The sequence below is a fragment of the Pituophis catenifer genome, unplaced genomic scaffold (genome assembly GCF_029215685.1).
Source record: "Pituophis catenifer annectens isolate HBS135680 unplaced genomic scaffold, rPitCat1.0.hap2 SCAF_10, whole genome shotgun sequence".
NCBI lineage: Eukaryota > Metazoa > Chordata > Lepidosauria > Squamata > Colubridae > Pituophis > Pituophis catenifer.
Genome location: NW_027256890.1, coordinates 17,926,083 through 17,947,341, shown reverse-complemented (window position 1 = coordinate 17,947,341; position 21,259 = coordinate 17,926,083). Strand labels below are relative to the sequence as shown.

At 46.7% G+C, this 21,259-nt stretch overlaps 1 protein-coding gene across 1 annotated transcript; it reads right to left on the bottom strand.

Annotated features, from left to right (window-relative positions):
- Nucleotides 1-1,226: 1,226 nt before the first annotated feature.
- On the bottom strand, nt 1,227-20,970 carry TUFT1 (tuftelin 1). The gene is given in 13 exon segments (XM_070950621.1): nt 1,227-1,819; nt 2,810-2,910; nt 4,000-4,083; nt 4,181-4,281; nt 4,427-4,526; nt 5,799-5,852; nt 5,854-5,928; nt 7,488-7,604; nt 8,143-8,214; nt 9,934-10,020; nt 11,353-11,457; nt 11,834-11,908; nt 20,900-20,970. Coding segments are annotated over 13 exon segments (1,095 nt in total). The 5' UTR covers nt 20,960-20,970; the 3' UTR covers nt 1,227-1,755.
- Nucleotides 20,971-21,259: the final 289 nt, after the last annotated feature.

The window sequence follows — 21,259 nt, the reverse complement described above, 5'->3', positions numbered from 1 at the left end:
GAGCTGAGGAAGCTTCTGGGAGGAGAAGCGAAACGTCTTCAAAATGAAAAAAAAAAAAAAGTCCAGTGGATTCTTGAAGGGAGGGGGGAAGAAGGAAAAAAAAAAGCACCTTTGGGACAATCTGGTGTAGCAGCATTGAAAAATTCGTTCTCATTTAGGTGGGGGAAGAGAGTCTGGAAATCCTTAAGGCTGGATTACTGCAGAGCCCTGCTTTCAGGGCAGCCCTTGATGGCGGCTTGGAAGTTGCAGCCTCGGTAGAAAGTGGATCCCTTCCCCCCAAAATAAAAAGTCCAAAGAACTTTGTGGGGTTTGATCTTGGAGCCCCCAGATGATTCCCAACCTGGGGTTTTCCCGCTAATGATCAAGATTTTTCTCCTAAAAAGCCCAAGTTCTCAACCTTGGCAACTTTTCAGATGGGTGGACTTCCAAGTTCCAGAATTCCACCAGCAGATAAATAAAACAACCCCTTTTCGGCTAAGTAACATGGATTGAATTGTTCTGAGCCACCCATTAGGAGCCAGGTGCCATTCCAGTTCCAATAAATAATTTTTATATAATGGCTGAGTTGGAAGGGACCTTGGAGGTCTTCTAGTCCACCCCCCCCCCTGCATCATCTGGACTTGTTTGCAAATGCTCCCAACCTGTTTCTGATCGGAGCCCAAAACTCCCTTTGATCCAAATGCAAAAATGGGAAAAAAAGAATTTGTAACCATGCACAAACAGGCTCCAGGAGCTGCAGTCAAACCTGGTTACAAAATGAACCCATTTTAAAAGTTCTGGAATACACAGAAACTTTTAACCCATCCAATGAAGTGGGATTTATCCCCACCCCCCACGGGAAGACGCACAAAAGAACAAACCAAGTTAATGCTAAACCAGTTTAGGGTGCTGAACAAACCCGTTTCCTGGATCATTAAGATCGCCGACCTTTAAACATGGCAAACATGTCATTCGAGGGGATTAATAAATAAGCGTTTACTCCTTATCTAGGTGCCAACCGAGCGGAATTTTTCGGCAATGAGTCACTCTAAAAACAAAGCCCAATCTCTCTCTCTCTCTTTTTGACACAAACCAGGATCGTGAGATGGTTTAAGACACACGGTGGATGGGAAAAAGGCACTTCTTTAAACACCATTCTTGCATTTATTTCATAGATAAATATGTACAGACACACAACGGGTTCTAGATTAAATTACAGGAATCAAAGCTCCCTGGGCAAACAGGGATTTCAGCTTCGTTTGTTTTTATTTTGGGGGAGTCAAAATGGGTTTTAAAATAAGGGGGAGGGATTCAGGGTTTCTCCACGGTGAAGAGGAGACCGTGGGAAGCGCCTTGCTCAGAAGGCAAAGAAGAAGAAAAGTATTTTTTTTAAAATTAAGCTTTATTCACTGGAAGAGCCACTAATGCTCCTTTCCCCTTCTCCCTCTCTACCCCAAAATAAGTTTGCACAAGAACCAAAGCTATGAAATTGGGGTGGTCGGGAAGTTTAAAAAGGCACTGTCCTTTTTCTAAAATGAACCCGCTATCCACTCGCTCCCGTTTTCTTCTGCAGTCACGCGTTTTCCTCTTCGATCCGGTAAAATTTACGGCTTTTCAGGGCCTGGGGAGGCCTTCCTACTCATGCCAACACCCTCCCTTGGCACAGGAGGGGGTGAGGAACGTGGGGGCGGACGAAGCGATAAACGAGAGGCAGCGGCCGACATCCAGCGGGACTGCGGTGGGCGCGATCTTCCCAGGCAGAGTCGCGAGTCCTCTTCATGTCTCCAAGACTCGGATGAGGGGCAAAGGTTTCGGTCCCAGAGGTTTGGTGAACCTTTTGCTGAAGGGAGGAAAAGAAAAGAGAAATGAAGGGAGGGAGGGAGGAGAAAGGCAGGGAGGGAAGAAGGAAAAGGAGAGAATGGGAGGGAGGGAAGGAAGGTAGGAGAATTAGGGGAGGGAAGGAGGGAAGGAAAAGGAGAAGAAGAAGGAAGGAAAGAAGGGAAGGAAGGAGAATTAGAGGAAGGAGGAAGGGAAAGAAGGAAAAGGAGAGAGGGAGGTAGGGAGGAGAAAGGCAGGGAGGGAAGGAGGAAAAGGAGAGAAGGGGAGGTAGGAGAATTAGGGGAGGGAAGGAAAAGGAGAGAAGGAGGAAAGAAAGAAGGGAGGGAGGAGAATTGTAGAAGGGGAGGGAGGGAAGGAAGGAAGGAAAAGGAGAGAGGGAGGAGAAAGGCAGGGAGGGAAGGAGGAAAAGGAGAGAAGGGGAGGGAGGAAAGAATTAGAGAAGGGAGGGAAGGAAAAGGAGAGAGGAAGGAAGGAAAGAAAGAAGGAATGGAGGGAGGGAGGGAGGAGAATTGGAGAAGGGGAGGGAGGGAGGGGAGGAAAAGGAGAGAGGAAGGAAAGGTAGGAAGGGAAGGGAAGGAAAAGGAGAGAAGGGGAGGAAGGAGAATTGGAGAAAGGGCAGGGAGGGAGGGAGGGAAAGAAAGAAAGAAGGAATTGAAAAGGAGGGAAGGAAAAGGGAGGAAAGGAAGGAAGGGGAGGAAGAAGATAGAAAAAAGCCATCATAGAAAAAGGAGTCGGCCTCTGAGAGTTTTAGTGCTCTCTGAGCTCGTTTTCCTGAAACATTTCATGACCCAGCTAAGTAACCACATCCGTGCAAGGAAGGGTGAAGCTTTGCCTAGGCAGCCAAGCCCTACCCTCCCTCGTCCTGATGAGGTTACCTAGCTGGGTCACAAAATGTCTGCAGGCGAACCCAAAAGCCAACTCTCTTGAGCTAGAGAGCGGAAGTACACAACGGCCAACTTTTCACGCCAGCCACATTCTTGGTCAGGCTCACCTGCTGACCGTCTCCGATTTGGACCGGGTGCGGCTGTGCAAAGTCCCGGGGCTGGCCTGTTTTTCGATCAGGTGTTCCATGCGGTCGTGCATTTCCAGGTTCTTCCGTGCAGGAAAAAAAAGAAGAAGAAAAGGGATTTAAGGGAGAAATTCCTCGCCCTGGGAAGCGCAGGAGAGTGAAAACCTAAGTTGCCATTAAGAGAGTGTTTCTCAACCTTGGAAGCTTGAAGAGGGGTGGACTTCAACTCCCAGAATCCCCCCAGCCAGCGCTGCTGGCTGGGGGATTCTGGGAGCTGAAGTCCACCCCTCTTCAAGCTTCCAAGGTTGAGAAACACTGCCTTAGAAGAATGTTTAAGGAGGATTGCAAACGAACCAGGTATCTGCAGTTTTTAAAAGCCTGCCCTTAAATGGAAATTTAAGGATTGAGCCGCCTGGCTTAGCAGACAAGGTGTCAAGTTGCTGTAGAAAAGTTTCCACCCCAAAATCTGGGTCTCAATCCATCAAGAACAGCCCCCCCACACACACACACACATATGCAGAGCACATTTTCTGACACACAAATGGGATAAACCTATTTATCTACCCTTTGGAACAGGATACCCCCCAGGGATAAGGATAATCCCAGATCTTCGTCCTTTCCGTCGGGCACTTAAGACCTTCCTCCTCTTTCACCAAGCCGGGCTGGCATAGTTAATTTTTTTCTTTCCTTTTCCTAATGGTGTAAATTTTATTCTGAAGATCTTAACTTAACTGATAAGCCAAATTGAGTTAATTATTATTTATTGCTTCTATTTCACATTTTTATATATATGTTTATTTTGACTGTTCACCGCCCTGAGTCCTTCGGAGAAGGGCGGTATAAAAAATTAAATAAATAAATAAATTAAATAAATAAAACACAACTTTTCTGGAATAATCGAGTGTCTGCCTAGAGTCCAACAGTTCCCAAACATTCCACCAGGGGGCAGCAGAGCACAGCTTTGCAAAACACGGTGGGGAGAGGAGGGGCTGCAGGATAATCCCAAAATCCTTAGAAAAGATTCTAGTCCTCACTGTTCCCGGGTATGCAGCAGCACCATCGACAGCTGCCGCAAAAGGTTATGGACAGCCCTCCCCCCCAGTCCTGTGTCTCCCCTCCCCAACACCCCCTTGAACCTAGTCGGCGTCACCAAGTGAGAACCGGCTCCTCACCTCGGCCTCCAGATACGCCACCCGCTCCTTGAGCTCGTGAATGATGGCGTCCTTCGACTGGATCACCGTCTTGGAGTTCTGCAGCTGAAGGGAAAAGACCCGAATTCGAATTCAGCCCCGTGTCCATCCCCAACCGGACGCCCCCTCGGATAACTTCCGGTCCTCGGCCGCCAGAACCAACCTGCTCGATCATCTGCCGGACTTTCCGCTGTTGACTCTTCAGCATGTCGTCCAGGTGGTGGATCTTCTCCCGGAGACCGGCCACCTCCTTCTCTAACTTGGGCCGACCTGCGACAGGGGAAAACGGGAACCGAACGGCGTTGGTGGGGTTGCCAAATCGGTTCCCGGGGCTTGGCTGCTGAGGGAAGCAGGGCAGCTGGAGATGTGTATTTCGGGGCCCGCCCCGGCCCGAGGCTCCGCGGCGGCACTCACCTTTCCTGCTCGGCTGCCTTGTCCTTCTCCGAGTTCCGCAGGTCCTCCAGCTGCATTTCGCCGTCTCGAACTTTCTGCAGGAGGATCTGGTGCTCCTGCGGGAGGAGGAAGAGGGAGGTGGGGTGGGACAGATGGACGAACGGATGGCGAGGCTGAGCCGGAAGGCGGGGAAGAGATGCTCTCGGCTCTCTCAAAATGCACAAGTCAGTTCTCCAAAAGAGACTTGGACGACGGGCTCCCGCTTGGTTATCTTGCTCGGGGGTTTTGCACACCCCCAAAACGGGCCTGTTTGCACTCCGAGTAATCCAGCAAGGATCTCGATGGGTTTGCAGTCTCCAGGATGCAAGACTATCCCTTCCTCCCCGTCACCCTGTACTACAGTTCCCATGCCTGGAAGGGAGCAGAGGTTCCTTTCTACGAGAGAAAGGCCCTTCCTGGGCACAAGGGAAAAGTCTTCCCAGGGAAGAAGGAAGGAGGAGGAAGAGAAAGGGAGGAGGAGGAGGAGGAGGAGGAGGAGGAGGAGGAGGAGGAGGAGGAGGAGGAGGAGGAGGAGGAGAAGAAGAGGAAGAAGAAGAGGAAGAGGAAGAGGAAGAGGAAGAAGAAGAAGAAGAAGAAGAAGAAGAAGAAGAAGAAGAAGAAGAAGAAGAAGAAGAAGAAGAAGAAGAGGAGAAGAAGAAGAAGAAGAGGAGGAGGAGGAGGAGGAGGAGGAGGAGGAGGAGGAGGAGGAGGAGGAGGAGGAGGAGGAGGAGGAGGAGGAGGAGAACTGTGGGGTCCTTGTGCTCTCTGAGCTTGGTTATTTGCTTACCGACATTTCATGATCCAACTAGACAACATTATCAGTGCTAGAAAAGAGTGGGGTTTCTGGAGAAGAGGAGGAGAAGGAGGAGGAAGAAGGAAGGAAGAAGAATGAAAAAAGGAAGGAGAATTTTTAATTTTTATATTGTATGTATTTTAAGCTTGGCTGTTCACCGCCCTGAGTCCTTCGGGAGAAGGGCGGTATACAAATTTAATAACCTAAACATAAAGGAAGAAGAAAAGAAAGGAAGAGGAGATAAGAGGAGGAGATTGGGGGGGGGGGAGGAGGAAGGAAGGAGAAAGGAAAAGAAAGATGGAACAACAAAAAAAGGAAGAAAAAGGAAGAGGAGATGGAGGAGGGAGGGAGGGAGGAAGGAAGGAAAGTGAAGAAAGGAAGAAGGAAAAAAAGAAAGGAAGAGAGATAGAGGAGGAGATGGGAGAAGGAGAAAGTAAAAGAAAGAACAAAAAAAGGAAGAAAAAGAAAAGTGATGGAGGAGGGAGGGAGGGGGGGAGGAAAAAGGAAGAAAAAAAGAAAAGAAAAGAAGAGGAGATGGAGGTGGAGGAATATATACCTTCTCCATGCCGGTAAGGAGCCGTTGCAATTCTTCCAATTTAAGGTCCTTCATTTTCCACTTCTGTTTCGGCTTTCCGGAGGGCGATGCCCGAATGTTCTGCTTCCCTCCGATAATGCGAGATAGACGTCTGAGCATAAGAGGGAAATCCGGATTTAACACTCTCCCTGCCCAGTTAGAAACTCAGGATAATGCGGGGCTGCCGAGATCCCCAAAAAGCTTTTTCCCCCTGCCTATAAAACAGGACTAGATCCCAGTGTGCAAATGCCTCGCAATACTGGCAATCCTCAGCTTACGACCAGAACGGAGCCTGCCTCTTATGGTTATAAAGCCAAGACAATTATAAAGATTGATCCGATGTTACGACCTTTCTTCCAACAGTCGTTAAACAAACTAAGGGTTTGCTACGGGCTGGTTTAGCCAAAGCCGGCCATAAGCTGAGAACTAGCTGTCAATCATGGAATACCTCACTCTGTTGAAAAGGGCTTGCATTTTCTAAATTCTGGGCAAAAGGGCGATATTTCAAGCCGATTGCAATAAGGACTAACTCTTGAGTGACACTGCCCATGTCTGCTCCTCAACCCTTCTTCCTTGCATGTTGTCCATTTAAGACTCCCCTCCTGTTTTAAGAGCTCCGTAAGTCCCTACAGAGAGTGGTGAGGACAGTGGAGATGATTATAGGAAGCTCGCTTCCCGTCATTCAGGATGCCGCTTATGCACACAATGTGCTCAGAGCTCAAAGCATTGTAAGAGACCCCACATGCCCACTTTATGGTCCATTTCTGTTTCAGAAACAGAAGTTTCTGAACAGGAGAAAGTTTCAAAGTATTTCTAGCAGGACCACCAGATTTCGTAACAGCTTTGTTCCCTATACCATCCCGTCTGGGAAACTCGCAGGATTCGTTTATCTCGCCATGTACATCTATACATTCAAATAGATTGTGTTGTTTCTCTGTCATATATGGGGGTACTAGCTGGACGCCCGTGCTTCGCTACGAAACTATGTGATCGGGCATGATAAATTGACACCTTAAACTTAATGTAGAACGTGTAACTCCGCAGCATCAGAGCGTGTTAATATAAGGCAAATGGCAGTTGGAACAGAGGGGGAGAGGGAGTAGAATGTCCCAGGCCGGATGAGTCATGCACTGGCCACACCCACGCCTGGTTTAGTGAAGGGGTAGCATCAGAGCATGTTAATATAGCATGTTAATTAAGAGCCTTGATAGTACAGTGGTTTAGTGCACCCTGTTATTAACACAGCTGCCTGCAATTTCTGCTGGTTCGAATCTCTCCAAGGCTCAAGGTTGACTCAGCCTTCCATCCTTTCTAAGGTAGGTGAAATGAGGACCCAGTTTGTGGGGGCAATAAGCTGACTTTGTATAAAATATACAAAAGAATGAAGGCTATTGCTTAACGCATTGTAAGCCGCCCTGAGTCTCCGGAGAAGGGCGGCATATAAATCAAATTAAAATATATATATAGCAACTGGCAGTTGGAACAGAGTTCTTTTCAGGTGGGGAGGGGGAGTAGAAAATCTAACTAATTAGCATCAGAGCGTGTTATAATAATATAGGAAATACTAATGCTCCCGATGGTCATTTCGAAAAATCCAAGAGGAATATACGTGGCAAATTTGCAAGAAATTCCATTTGCAACCCAATATTTTTGCTCATCAGGCTCACCTACCTCATAGGCTGCGCGGTCGGACTGGTGCCTCTTCTCGGCCTCTTGAAGTTTTGAAAAGAGCCTCTTGGTCGTCTCGCGCATGACGGAGATGTCCTCGGTGGGATAGGTGGGTTCATCCTAAATGCAGAGGAGGGGGGTTTAATCCCGGGGGTGGAGAACCCCATTGGCTCAACACACGAGGCAGCTCAGAAAGGGTTTTAATTATCCATTTGAATAACGCCAATATTATTACAGTACAGGGGGTGGAGTCTGCACAACTGAATGGAGCTAGCAGAGTGTTTTATTGGCCGGATACCCTTCCTGTCACCAGTGCGGAGTTTTGTCCAGCAGATATATTCCCAGAGTGCCGAGAGAGAGAATTATGTGCCTCTACCTAGGATCAAACTCACAGCCTTCTGATTGTGAGACGAGAGCTCCACCTCTGTATCTGCCGAACAAAACTCCGCACTGGCGACAGGAAAGGCATCCGGCCCCGTAAAACACTCTGCTGGCTCCATTCAGTTGCCCAGACTCCACCCCGCACAGGATTATGCGGTCGTTAAAAGATGATGATGGTGGACCAATAACCTTAAAAAACGTGCGCAAATATTAAGAATAAAAAACAGGGAAAGGCAAGCATTTAAAATAACGAAAAGTTAAAAATCCAGGCACTGACCTGGCTTATGGATACGGTGCGGTACGTCACTGTCCGAAGAGGCTGGAAGCCGTTTGACTTATTGAGGGGAAACTGCGTTATCGGAAATGGAGAAGGAGGAAGAAGAAAAATAAAAATGCAATTCAGCATGGCACCCACCGAGGCCACCAATCCATACTCTCGAAAAACAGGGTGCTGAGTTTGGCCAGGGAGACACAGTGAGGGGACTCTGTTAGGAAATGGCTATTGTCTAACTAGTTGGTCAGGCAATATATAAACTATCAATACATATATTGCTTTAAGATTGTATTGCATCATCCTGTATCCTGATTGGCTAAGCTCTGTAGCCAATGTACTTAAGGGGAAGCCTGAATCATGGCTTGTAGAACAGTACACCATTTGATCTGCTTATTTGCTGTTACTCTCTACTTGGTCTCACTGCATAATCACTGTTTGATCATTGCTACTTGTAGTTTTTCTACTATTTATTGAATGTTTTAATGCTGAACTTGTTCCTGTCTGAAACTCAAGAAGAACTGTTTTATTGTGTAATGACAACAACTGGTAAGAAGACTTTGTACTTGGAATATCCCTGAATTGATATTTTAACTATTGCCTTATCTGTGTATGACTTGGATTGTTATTGGACTTTGCTTTACTTTTTTCTAAAAGTAAAAGACTACCACAACTCAGTGTGTCAGTATATTAACTGTGGTTATTCACTGTCACCACCACCAACCCCCGTTTCTGAAGTCTGAAGGGGCCACCCCTTTCCAGAACCGTTGGGTGTGGTGTGTGTGCAACTATGCCAAGAAACACAAGGCAGAGACAGAGTCAATAAGGCTGTGCCAGCCAGCCCAACATCTGGGCACGGTTGGGCAAAGGAAAGGAGGAGTGAATCAGCCGGCTAAGCAGGCTGAGTTTTGGTGCCAGGGAGACGCAAAGCATCTCCTGCCAAGCTTGGGGGGGGGGGCAGGGAGAATTATCCTTTCTGGGCAAAGCTGGAGGGTTTGGCAACTCGACCCAGGCTATCAAAGTAGGCATGGATTTGAGGGGTGAGCAGGAGTAAAAGCCTATCTTTTTGTGCCAAAAAAAAAACCCCCAAGTGATTTTAGGGGGGCAAACCTTTCCCTTAGGAAGGCAAGTAGTTTAACGGGCACTTCGATGCAAAATTTAAAGGCTGGCTGCAAGCACAAAAGAGGACATTTTTTTCAGCAAGATTTGATGGGGCGAAGCAGCCAAAATGACAAGCAAAGTTTTGTAAGTGCCACACAGAAGAGGGGAGGGGAGGGGGTGTCCACCTGTTCTCCAAAGCCCCTGAAGGCAGGAGAAGAAACAAGGGATGGAAAGTAACCAAGAAAGAAGCAGAAGCAACCTGGAATCAAATGAGAAACTTCCTAACCGTGAGGGCAATTAACCAGTGGAACACCTTGCCACTAGGATTTGTGGCTGCTCCCTCACTGGATGGTTTTTAAGAAGAGATCGGAGAACTGTTTTTCTGAGATGAACGGAGGGTCTCCTGCTTGACCAGGGGGCCTCCAAAGCCCCCTTCCAACTCTCTTATTCTGTGTCGGTTCTGATTTTTTGTTCTGATCGGAGCTCAGCCTCTCCATCAGGAGGTGACATAATTTTTTATTTTATTTTGTTTTTAACCAGCAGGCCAGGGCAAGTTTGCAAACTTGGTCCAAAGCAGCCGAGGGAAGAGAAGTTCAGATTTTTTTTTTCCCCCACCCCCAAACATCACCTTCTATCGGCAGCCGGCCTCTCCCTATTTTGCTGGCTGGGGTGCCAGGACGAGAGGCGTCAAGTTACCTCTGGCGGATGACAGTTGTCGTTTGTCAACGGAGGGGGGCCGTTTTCGTGCTTCGCCCTGTCTTCGGCCCGGGCTTTCAGGTACACCTGAGTCACAACAGGAGAGAAACACCCATTGAAGAGAGAGAGAGAGAGAGAGAAGGAGAGAGAGAAGAAGAGAGAGAGAAGGAGAAAGAGAGGAGAAAAAGAGAGAGAGAGAGAGAGAGAGAGAGAGGAGAAAGAGAGAGAGAAGGAGAAAGAGAGGAGAGAGAGAGAGAGAGAGAAGAGAGAGAGAAGGAAAAAGAGGAGAGGAGAAAGAGAGGAGAAAAAGAGAGAGAAGGAAAAAGAGAGAAGAGAGAGAAGGAAAAAGAGAGAAAGAGAGAGAGAGAAGGAGAAAGAGAGAAGGAGAAAAAGAGAGAGAGAGAGAGAGGGAGAAAGAGAGGAGAAAAAGAGAGAGAGAGAGAGGAGAAAGAGAGGAGAGAGAAGGAGAAAGAGAGGAGAAAAAGAGAGAGAGAGAGAGAGAGAGAGGGGAGAAAGAGAGAGAGAAGGAGAAAGAGAGGAGAGAGACAGAGAGAGAGAAGGAGAAAGAGAAGGAGAGAGAGAGAAGGAGAAAGAGAGAAGGAGAGAGAGAGAGGAGAAAAAGAGAGAGAGAGGGAGAAAGAGAGGAGAAAAAGAGAGAGAGAGAGAGGAGAAAGAGAGGAGAGAGAAGGAGAAAGAGAGGAGAAAAAGAGAGAGAGAGAGAGAGAGAGAGGGGAGAAAGAGAGAGAGAAGGAGAAAGAGAGGAGAGAGACAGAGAGAGAGAAGGAGAAAGAGAAGGAGAGAGAGAGAAGGAGAAAGAGAGAAGGAGAGAGAGAGAGAAGGAGAAAGAGAGAGAGAGAGAGAGAGAGAGAGAGAGAGAGAGAGAGAGAGAGAGAGAGAGAGAGAGAGAGAGAGAAGCCAGACTGGGCAAGACCGATTTTTCCTGGGGTTGTGCCACAACAGTGCACAAAACTTGGAATTAGGGAACGGGAGGCAGGGAGCTTGGGGAAAAAAACACACACACACACTGAGCAGCCGAAAAAGCAGGCTGCACCGGTTCTGCGAACAAAATGGCACCCCAGGGGGGGGGCCGTTCAATGCACACAAAACCTTCCTTGCAGAATCGTCTCTTTTTTGCAAGAAGTTTCGAAGGCGAAACTCCAGAGCCAGCTGGAAAGCCAGGAAGGAGGCAGAAAGAAAAGAAAACAAAACAAAAACAAAACTTTTGTTTTCTTCCTGGGCTTTTTTTCTTTTTTTTTTTTTTTAAAAAAAAAATTAAATGTGGGAAGTCCTCGGTTTACACAACGGTTCATTTAGTCCAGTGTTTCTCCACCTTGGAAGCTTGAAGATGGGTGGACAAGGCTGAAGGAAGGGAAGGGTTAGGAGGTCTGGCATGTTCTCATCGCCCGGGAAGCCCCTCACCTTAATGATCTCCTCGTCCCCCTCATTAGACTTGACGCATTCGGACGCCAGGGCGTGGCTGCTCGTGGGACGGTTGGCCACCATGGCGAAGGCTCTTCCCACCGGCTGCGGTGAGAAAACACAGAGCGCGCGTTAAGGGGGGGGGAGAGAGAGAGAGGGGGGCGGTTCAAAGCCAGCAAAGACCCCAAAATGCACCCCTTTCCCACCCTCCAGGTTGGAGCGAGCAAGGAACTCATCCCGATTTTGTTTAGACCAACGGCGTCCGACCTCGGCCTCTTTAAGACTTGTGGACTTCAAGTCCCAGAATTCCCCGGACTGAAGAATTCTGGGAGTTGAAGTCCACAAGTCTTAAAGGGGACCCAGCTTGGACCACCTCGACTGAGACGGAGCTTTCCAGCTGCTGAAATTCGGCAAAAACAGAACGAAGGTTGCAGAAACGGGTCAAGCCTACCTTGCAGGGCTGGTTGGCGCATAGACTCACCTTTTGCTTTACTTGGTCTGGTCGGTCTCCCGGAAGGTCATTCTGAAGGGTCAGCCTTAAGACTTTGACGCTGTCCTGGAGTCACCATAAAGGGGGAGATGGAAAGAGAGGCAGTTAGCACCGTTTGGCTCATGCAAATGTATTCATATTTATTTTAAATTATCGGCTGTTCCACTCAGGGGGCGTCTCTAAGCAGAAAGGGAAAATATTTCTGTATAGTTTAGGTCTGGGAGAGGAAGAGAATGCAAAAAAGATAATTTTCCGTGGCAAAGACTTTGCCGTTTGCAACACGCCAATGGTGGGAGAGACGGAGGAGAACCAAGGCAAGATTAAAAATGATATCCAAATCAGGCCGTGACTGAAATTAGGCGTGGGAACCTCATTTCCCTATGCAAATGAGCTGCCTAGCGTGCCAGGTGTCTCCCACCAGATGTTCTCATCCAACGCTGATGGATCCCGCAGCTTCCTACGGCGCCTGCCCACCCACTGATTATGGCTAATGCAGGTAGTTCTCGACGGAAATCACATGACCCCCCCCCTTTGGCGACCTTCTGACAAGCAAAGTTAACGGGGAAGCCAGATTCACTTAACAACCAGGTTGTCAAGTCTGACACAGGTTACTGTTGTGGTCCGCTGGCAGCGGAGTTGGACAGTGAGGAGGCTGGGGAGGAACGTGGGCCAGTCCTGGAGCCTGGAGAAGGCTCGGACAAGGGCTCTGCATCGGAGGCAGAGAGGGGGCCAGGGCCATCTAGGAGCAACTGCCCCGTTACGACTTCCGTAAAGCATTTTGACCTCCGGATGAGGAAGGCGGAAAAAAAAAAAAAAATCCTCGTGCCCGTTTAAAACTACGCTCGAGCGGGAAGAGACGTAGACAAGTTTTCCTTATCCTCAGCCGTAATGGAATGACACCTTCTAAACGGCGTCATCGCCTCCGTATCTCCAGAAACCATCAGGCAAACAAATAAAGTTAACACGTGGGATACTGCAACTTTGCCAAATATGGTAGCGGAAAAGGCAGCCAGCCAAGATCTGGCAGGTATAGGTGAGTCATTCCTATCGGCTGTCTGCCACGTTGGAGGTGTGGCAGCCGGTTGCAGGCCACAGCAAGGAGAAGGTGGAGGAAGAGGAGGAGGGTGAGGGGGGAACAGCTGGGGAAGCCCCCCCTTGATATGATATAGAGAGAACAGGGGTCACCTCCCCCCCCCTGGAGAAATACCAAGGAATTCCTGGGAATTTGGAGGGCTGCTGGCAGAGCAAATTCAGAGCAACTCTCTTGCAAACTTTTCCCGGTTTTACAACACTCACCTTGCAGGGTGGACTTGTGGCCACAGGGGGACCCATGCTCCCCTGCCGGACACCCTTAGCCAGAATGACCCGTAACAGTCTGAAACTGCGAAGAATTCCAGACATTTGTTAAGACCGTGTTTCTCAAACGTGGGCCCTTTAAGAGGTGTGGACTCCCAGAATTCCTGGCTGGGGAATTCTGGGTGTTGAAGTCCACACCTCTTAAAGGGCCCACGTTTGAAAAAACACTGATTTAAGAGATGCTGTTTCTGCCCAGTTTTATTATTTAGGGGTAAATCCTTCCAACAGAGGTGTAAAAAAAAGAGAGAGAAAAAAAAAGGCAGGGTTTTTTTAATGTATTCTGTTCCAAGCATAATGGTCTGTGGTCAGGATGAAATCCCCCCCGAGAAAATTATGCAGCCTGCAGGCTCAATTCACGGGAGGTTGACTCAAGAGTAAGCCCCATTGAGGGTTTCCTACGTTAACCAGAGAGATCAAAATACGAAAAGTGGGTTTGTGGCGTAACCACTAATGTCGGGTTTTCTCTGCCGAAGGTCGAGAACAGCAGTGATTTCTTCGGCTAAACTTTTACCGAATTCCCCACCCAGCGCGAGTCCAAAGTTTCATTAAAGTTCTTTTCTGCTTGGAAACTTTAGCCTGGATACACTGGAGGGCGGGGGATGAATGAAAGTTTTGAGGATCAGAATGAGTTTGTTGTCCTAGAAACAAATTATAATGCAGAGCAAATAATGAAGAAGATAATTATTATTACTGCCCTGAAAAAAACTGGATGTCACTCCTTCCTTCCTTTCTTTACTCCTTTTCCTTTTCTTCCTCCATCCTTTCCTTTCTTCTCTTCTTTCCTCACACACCCCTTTCTCCATTTCTTCCTTTCCTTTCCTTCCTTCCTTCCTTCCCTTTCTCTTTTTCTTTCTTTCTTTCTTTCCAGTGCAAATCTCTACCCTATCCATTCCCACCGGCAACGTACCAAAGATGCCACCAACAGACACCCCTCTGTACCCCCAAAAGTAGAGAAAGTGTCTTGGATATCTTATTATTCTTATTCTTCTAATTCTAATTATTTTTCCACCAGAGATCGAAGCTTACATCCGGATCTCCAATCCAACGCAACTGGAAGAAACCGGGATTGACAAAGGTGGTAGGACTCAGTGGTGAAATCAAAATTTTTTTTTACTACCGGTTCAGTGGGCGTGGCTTGGTGGGCGTGGCAGGGAAAGATACTGCAAAATCTCCATTTCCTCCCCACTCCTGGGGGAAGGATATTGCAAAATCCCCATTCCCACCCCACTCTGGGGCCAGCCAGAGGTGGCATTTGCCGGTTCTCCAAACTACTCAAAATTTCCGCTACCAGTTCTCCAGAACCTGCTGGATTTTACTCCTGGTACGACCGACTGATAGCAAAAGGGGCCTTCACAGCCTGCCCACCGCAACACAAAAAACACAAGGAGCCATTCCAGAATTTCCTTCTCTCTCTCTCACACACACACACACACCCTTTCGCTGTTGTTGCACGCAGCGGCTAGCCAAGGTTGCAATCTCGCTCTTCAAAACTGGCAAGACAACTTTGCTTTCCAACAGAGCTGTCAAAACACCCCTGTTGTCTAACCCTTCGCAACTCCCGATAGGATCAGTGACAATAAATTCGGAGGAGGAGGAGGAGGCTGTTCGGAAGAGCTGACAACCCCCCGGTGCCAGTGTGTGTAAATTGTGTAAATTGGCCTCGTTTTCCTGAGCTACAGAAAGTCCTTTTTTCTCCTCGTCTGACCTTCTGCCGAAAGGCCATCGGCTTCTTTTTTGGTGAAGAGTTTTGGCCGGATGCCGGAGAAGAAAAACCAACAGCATCCAAGAACACATTAAGTCAACACAATTAGGCCTTTTATCTCGTGGTGTTCCGGGAAGAATAAAAAATACGCCTTGTTCCTTCTTCAGGAGGCCTTCGCGACGGAGGGGAGGACCTTCCAGAGAAGATCACCAGAAGTTTCCACTCAACCCACCCTGTTTTTTTTTCACACACCGCCATTGTGCGTGCAGAAAAAAATGACAATGAAGGTTATCTTATCTTAACTGGACCCCAAGAGCACAGAACAAATGGTTGTCCAGTCTGTTTTTGAAAGCTTCCTGGGATGGATGGAGCACCAACAATTTCTGAAGGCAAGCTATTCCACTGGTCAATTGCGCAACCTAAATATGATGGATAAATCAATCAATTGGGAAGCCCAGCTGATAGGAAGTTAAAGTAAAATTAATCAAGTCTAGGAGATATGAGAACGGTTCCTTTGCTCCAAACCAGGAGCAGAAAAATTCATGGTTGCAACTCCAGGTAGAATCCTAGAGCTGGAAGGGACCTTGGATGCAAGACCTTATAGTAGCACTCGGATCAAATGGTTGTCCGGTCTGCCTTTGAAAACCTTGAGTGATGGAGCACCCACAAGATTGCAAGGACCACAAAAGCGAGAAACTCAACAGCCTTGAGTTCAACAATAAGTTGCTGAGATGTTTCCTCAATAATATTTACCCATCAACCAGCCAGATCAGAGTCCAAGGTCTTCTTCAGAGATTAAAAGAAATATGGGTTGTTCTCCCTTCCCGGGAGACTTATAAAGATAATTCTTGAGTTACATTCCAGAAAGATTCATAAAAAGCATGAGTCATCAACAGGGAAGGAAAGTCAAAGGCTGGGACCTCTGGATGGCTCAGGAAATTGATCCACCATCCCAAAAATACTTGGGAGAGAAGAAGCTTCATCAGATGTGGTTGGCCAGCAGAGATGTGGGAATTTTATCCAGTAAAAATTGGCCTACAAGCCAACCACTCGCATGTGTCCCACAAGACTTCCTTTTTTATATATATTTATTATATATTATATTATTTTTATTTTATATTATAATATAAAATTATTTTATAATATAAAATAAACATAATATATAATAAAAATAGTTTATTTATACATTTTCAATTAACATATATATATGCTTTGTGAACAGTGTATTGTCTGAGTCAGTTGCTTACATAATAAAATTTTCCCATCTCCTAATTTCTATTCTATTTATCCAACCATTTAAAAAAAAAAAAACAACAAATCCCATTATTTGAAAATATTCTGCATCTTCCTTCTCTTTTATCTTTAATGTCAGTCTATCCATTTCTGCGCAATCTAGTAATTTTTTTTTTATTCAATTCAATCTTTATTGATTAGTGCTTGGGCCGTATCAAAGTGCAGAATTCCAGAAACAAATTATTATTAAAATTTGATATATTTTTTTTTAAATTACATCAGTGTTTCTCAACCTTGGTAGCTTGAAGATGAGTGGACTTCAACTCCCAGAATCCCCCAGCCAGCACTGCTGGCTGGGGGATTCTGGGAGTTGAAGTCCACCCATCCTCAAGCTACCAAGGTTGAGAAACACTGAATTACATCATCTTCTCTTGATGTTTCCTCGTTGTCCTGCAAGACTTTCAAAAATGGGGCAATGTCACCCCCGTTTTTAAACACTGCTGGTAGTCCTTGACTTACGACACAATCGGGACTGAATTTCTGTCCCTCAACAAGGGGTGCTTGTTCAATGAGCCACATCCAATTTTACTGCCTTTATGTGCCGCGGACAGTAAGTAAGCGAACCGCTGCAGTTCTTTAAAGTGAAATATTGTGCTCGTTAAGTGACTCCGGCTTCCCTCATGGGTTTTGCTCGTCCGAATGCCAGCTGAGAAGGTGGCAAGTGGCGATCACACAAGGCCGGGACGCTGCAGCCATCATAAATACGTCATTGGTTGCCGAGCAGTGGTGGAATTCAGCTGGTTCTAACCGGTTTGGGCGAATCGGTAGCGGCGGCTGCAGGAGGCTCCGCCCACCCGCCCGGACGTCATCACATCCCGTTTTTGACGCTCTGCGCATGTGGGGACAGCTCTGCACAAGCGGAGAGGTGGCACGCGCGCTCACGTCTGCGAACCAGTAGCAAAGGTAAGTGAATTCCCCCCCCGTCCCGTTGCCAAGCGACCAAATTTTAATCGCACGACCGTAGGGAGGCAGTCGTAAGCCACTTTTTTTCAGCGCCGTCGTAACTTTGAACGGTGGCTAAAAGAATGGTGAAATTCACCAGGTGAATTTGTGATTTGCCTCAGTTCACAAGGGCACCCAGAGAATCCTACAATTTAGGGAGGAGGAGGGAGACAAGGCTATACTTTCACAACTGGGGAACTGGTTTATTTTGTGAGATAACAACTATAATTTTAAAATCCCCAGATTGAACGTCTCTGCCGAGAGAAGGTGCATATTAAAAAAAAAAAAAAAAAACCCTTCTACCCAACGTTGTTGAAAGACTTAACTCATCGCCTCATTCTTTTTTTAAAAAAGTTGTTCTCTCTTGTCTCCTAATTACAGCTAATAATTTTGGCAACGAGCTGGATTATTCAGATTTTTTATTTTATTTTTAAAAAGTTTCTTTTCAAAAAAAAAACCCGAAGCCTATAAAAACAGCTCAACTTTATTGGACTGGGCCACCCATAAATTCTTTATTTTCAAGCAGGCAACGCCTGGATCTGGATGTCATCAGGAGAAAAGAGCAAACACTCTGTACATGTTCAGATGTCTTTTTTTTTTTACTTTGTCAAGGAATAAGGAGGAGGAGGAGGAGGAAGGGATGGTCTGCAATTAACCCTAGAAAGAAGAGTGGGGAAAACGGAAGGTAAATTTTCTTGGCAAGTTGTAAGAAATCGGAGATAAAGTTGGAGGCACCGAGTCTGTAAATATTCCAAGAATCCGGGTGGGAAAATGCAGACGGCTAGGAAAAATAAAAAGGGGGGGGGAGAAGAGAGACAGAGAAAAGCAACACCCAACTACATTTTCAGGAGATGACACTATCCAGATATGCTTATCAGCCCCAGTTTTAAGGAGGGGCTGGAATTCTGCAATCTGTCTTTTATCCGTGGGAGAAAATTTAATCAATGCAACCAGACCGATTTTTCCCAACTTCTTTTTTTTTAAAAAAAAAAGCCAATTTCGGATTTTGGCATCTTTGTAAAGAAGGGAAAAAAAAAAAGAAGAGAGCATTTTCTCTACCTTGGGGAAGAGACGTTGAGACTCCTGTCCTGAGTCCTCCACTTATGTCAGTTCGCTTAGTGACCGTACAAAGTCACCATGGCACTGGAAAAAGTGAGTTATGACCATTTTTTCCACACAACGGTTCGCGGTAACCCTGTGGTCACATGGTCCAAATCCAGACTCCTGTCAAGTGACTTGGATTTATGACGGTCACGGTGGGTCATAAAATCGGGCAAGGTTCACCTAACAAACGTCTCGCTTAGCAACAGAAAATTTGGGGTCGTAAGTCGAGGACTCACTGTAATTGGGTCTCCGTCGATTCTGCCTCACCCCAACCTTAATCCTAACCACCAAATTGTGTCATTATTCTCCCTCTGAGCCAGGTGGGGGGTGAGTTTCACCTGGTGAGGTATTAGAATTAATCATCTTTGTTATTTTTTTTTCAGAACTGTTTTTTTCCTTGAATCAAAAGATTGCAACTTGACACCTTGCCTGCTAAGCCAGGCGGCTCAATCCTTAAATTTCCATTTAAGGGCAGGCTTTTAAAAACTGCAGATACCTGGTTCATTTGCAATCCTCCTTAAACATTCTTCTAAGGCAGTGTTTCTCAACCTTGGAAGCTTGAAGAGGGGTGGACTTCAGCTCCCAGAATCCCCCAGCCAGCAGCGCTGGCTGGGGGATTCTGGGAGTTGAAGTCCACCCCTCTTCAAGCTTCCAAGGTTGAGAAACACTGTTCTAAGGTTTGTTGCAAAACTCAAAACCTTCCCTCTTTTGAGCATCAATCTAGCGGGTTGCTTAAAAAGTACTTATCATTTTAAAAGTGAAATTAAAACAAAGGGATCGTTCGTATGATTCAATGAACCATCACTGTGTTCATCCATGGGGGGAAAAAATCCATCTTTAATACAAAATGTGTTTAAGAGTGTCATCTTTCTTTTTTTTAAAAAAAACCCTTTGAAATAATTCAGGCACAATTAAATTATTTTACAAACCACAGACACATTAAAAAAATATAATTAACAGACCTCAATGGTATGTACTGCACCAAAAGAGCTATCTTTAATTTATAGAGTTCGGGCTGCATCTAAACACTTTGCCTTGTGTACGCCATAGGGGTCTCGTTTATTCGGGAATTATTTTATTTTACAGGGTCTCCTCAGAGAGGGAGATGGGGGGGGGGGGAGAGTTTTAGATATGATAAATGAATAATGTAAAAATAAATAAAAATTACTATGCTCTCCAAATGGAAATGTATGTAATAATTCAATAAAATTCAACCACAGGACTCCTCAATTTTCCAAACCGAGCCGGGGACCGGTGTGTGAGTTATCTGCACACACCCTGCCTGGAAACACAAATACACACACACACACAAATTCTCAGATGTTATGTAAAAAGACAGCTGCAGCCCGCCTACCCATCCATGCCTGCCTGCCACAGAGATCTGGATGTCGGAACCAACTGAGCAAGGCATCCATCACACTATATTCCGAATGATTTCCCCCTTTTAAGGCTCCAAAAGCGAATTTATCAGGGTCAACATTTCCACACACTCCCATCCCAGAAAAGGCTTCGCCACCAAATTCTGGATTCAGATTAATTTGGATCCAGAACAGACGCTGAAAAGGAAAAACAGAAGCAGCATTCCATGAGGTTAAGTGAAGCACCTTTGAAAAATAAAGTTGTTTTGTTTGTTTTTTTGTGGGTCTCTTTTAACAATCCTCTGCAATCGCACAAGTTCCAACAGCAGGATCAAGGAATATTATCCTAACTAATATCCTAAACCATGATGCATTTCTGGGGGCGGAGAGAAGTTGGGATGCATTCCAAAGAGAAAAATACAACTTTTGCACAGGGAAGAAGGGGTGCCAGCAAGAAAAAAAAAATCCATCCATCCATCCCCCATCAATCAGAGGTATTGATGAATTATCATCAACAATCAAGGTTTGGTGCCAATGCCAAGCCAAAAAGCATGGTTTAAAGCCCCCCAAAAGGGGTGCTATCTTTAAAACACCCCCCCCCCCAACAGACACACACCAATTGCAAAAAAAAGGGGGCCTTTCCATAGGCAGGATTCCAACTCCCATAAGTCACAGCCATCAGACAAGCTTGGGGATGCTTCATGCAAAGCATCTTTTCCCCTAGGAGGGGAAGGAACTCTGCACATGGCCAGGGGCCCTCTGAGCCTCCAGGATGGGCCCTCAGCCAGGAAAAAGGCAGCGGATCCCCTGCCTGGATCCACCCAGGAAATGGGTCCCCTTTGGCGGCTCTCCACGCTGCACTGCAGAGACATAAATTCAGGGAAGGTGGCAGCCGGCGCTGACTTTAAAAATAAAATAAAATAAAATCCGATTTTTTGGACGCTCCCGAGCGGCCATTCAACATTGCAATAGGTATCTTATCCCTATTGCAATATCCCCTATGGAGAGAGAACATATATTGCAAAAGGTGCTTTGCTTTTCTTTGCTTTGGGTGTTTCTCCCTCCTTATCTGAAGCACGTCACTTCCCAGGACTTTTTCCCATGCCAAAAGCGGCGCTGCTTTTTTTTTTTTTTTTTTTTTTGGGGGGGGGGAGGTTAATTTTTGCGCTTTTCAAACCAAAAGCAAAAGAAATTTAGCAATGCAAAAAATAAAATAAAAAATGCAACGGTTAAAATGAAGCTGCATTGCCCCCCCCTCGTCCTCCCCCCCCCGCTCCAGGGGCTCCGCACATGCTCGCTTACCGGCTGCTCGTCCGCCGGCTGCAGCTGCACCAGCGTGCAAAGGCCGCGCGAAGCGTTCATGTCCGCCGCGACGCTCCGGCGCAAATGAGGCGGAGACCGCCACGCCCGCCGCTTATATACCAGCCACGCCCCTTTCCTGACGCCCCCAGCGTTCCGAACCGCTCCAAGCCACGCCTCTCTTCTTCCACGCTAGCGGCGGTTGGCCACGCCCCTGCTAGAAGGTGGTTGGCCGGTTTCCTGGAGGAGGTGGGGGGGAAAAGAGCCTCCTCGGGCTCCGCCCCTTCGACTCTCTGCTCCCGCGCATGCGCCTTGTCCTCTAGTATTCTCTACCTGATTTTTTTTTTTTTTAATAACTTTATT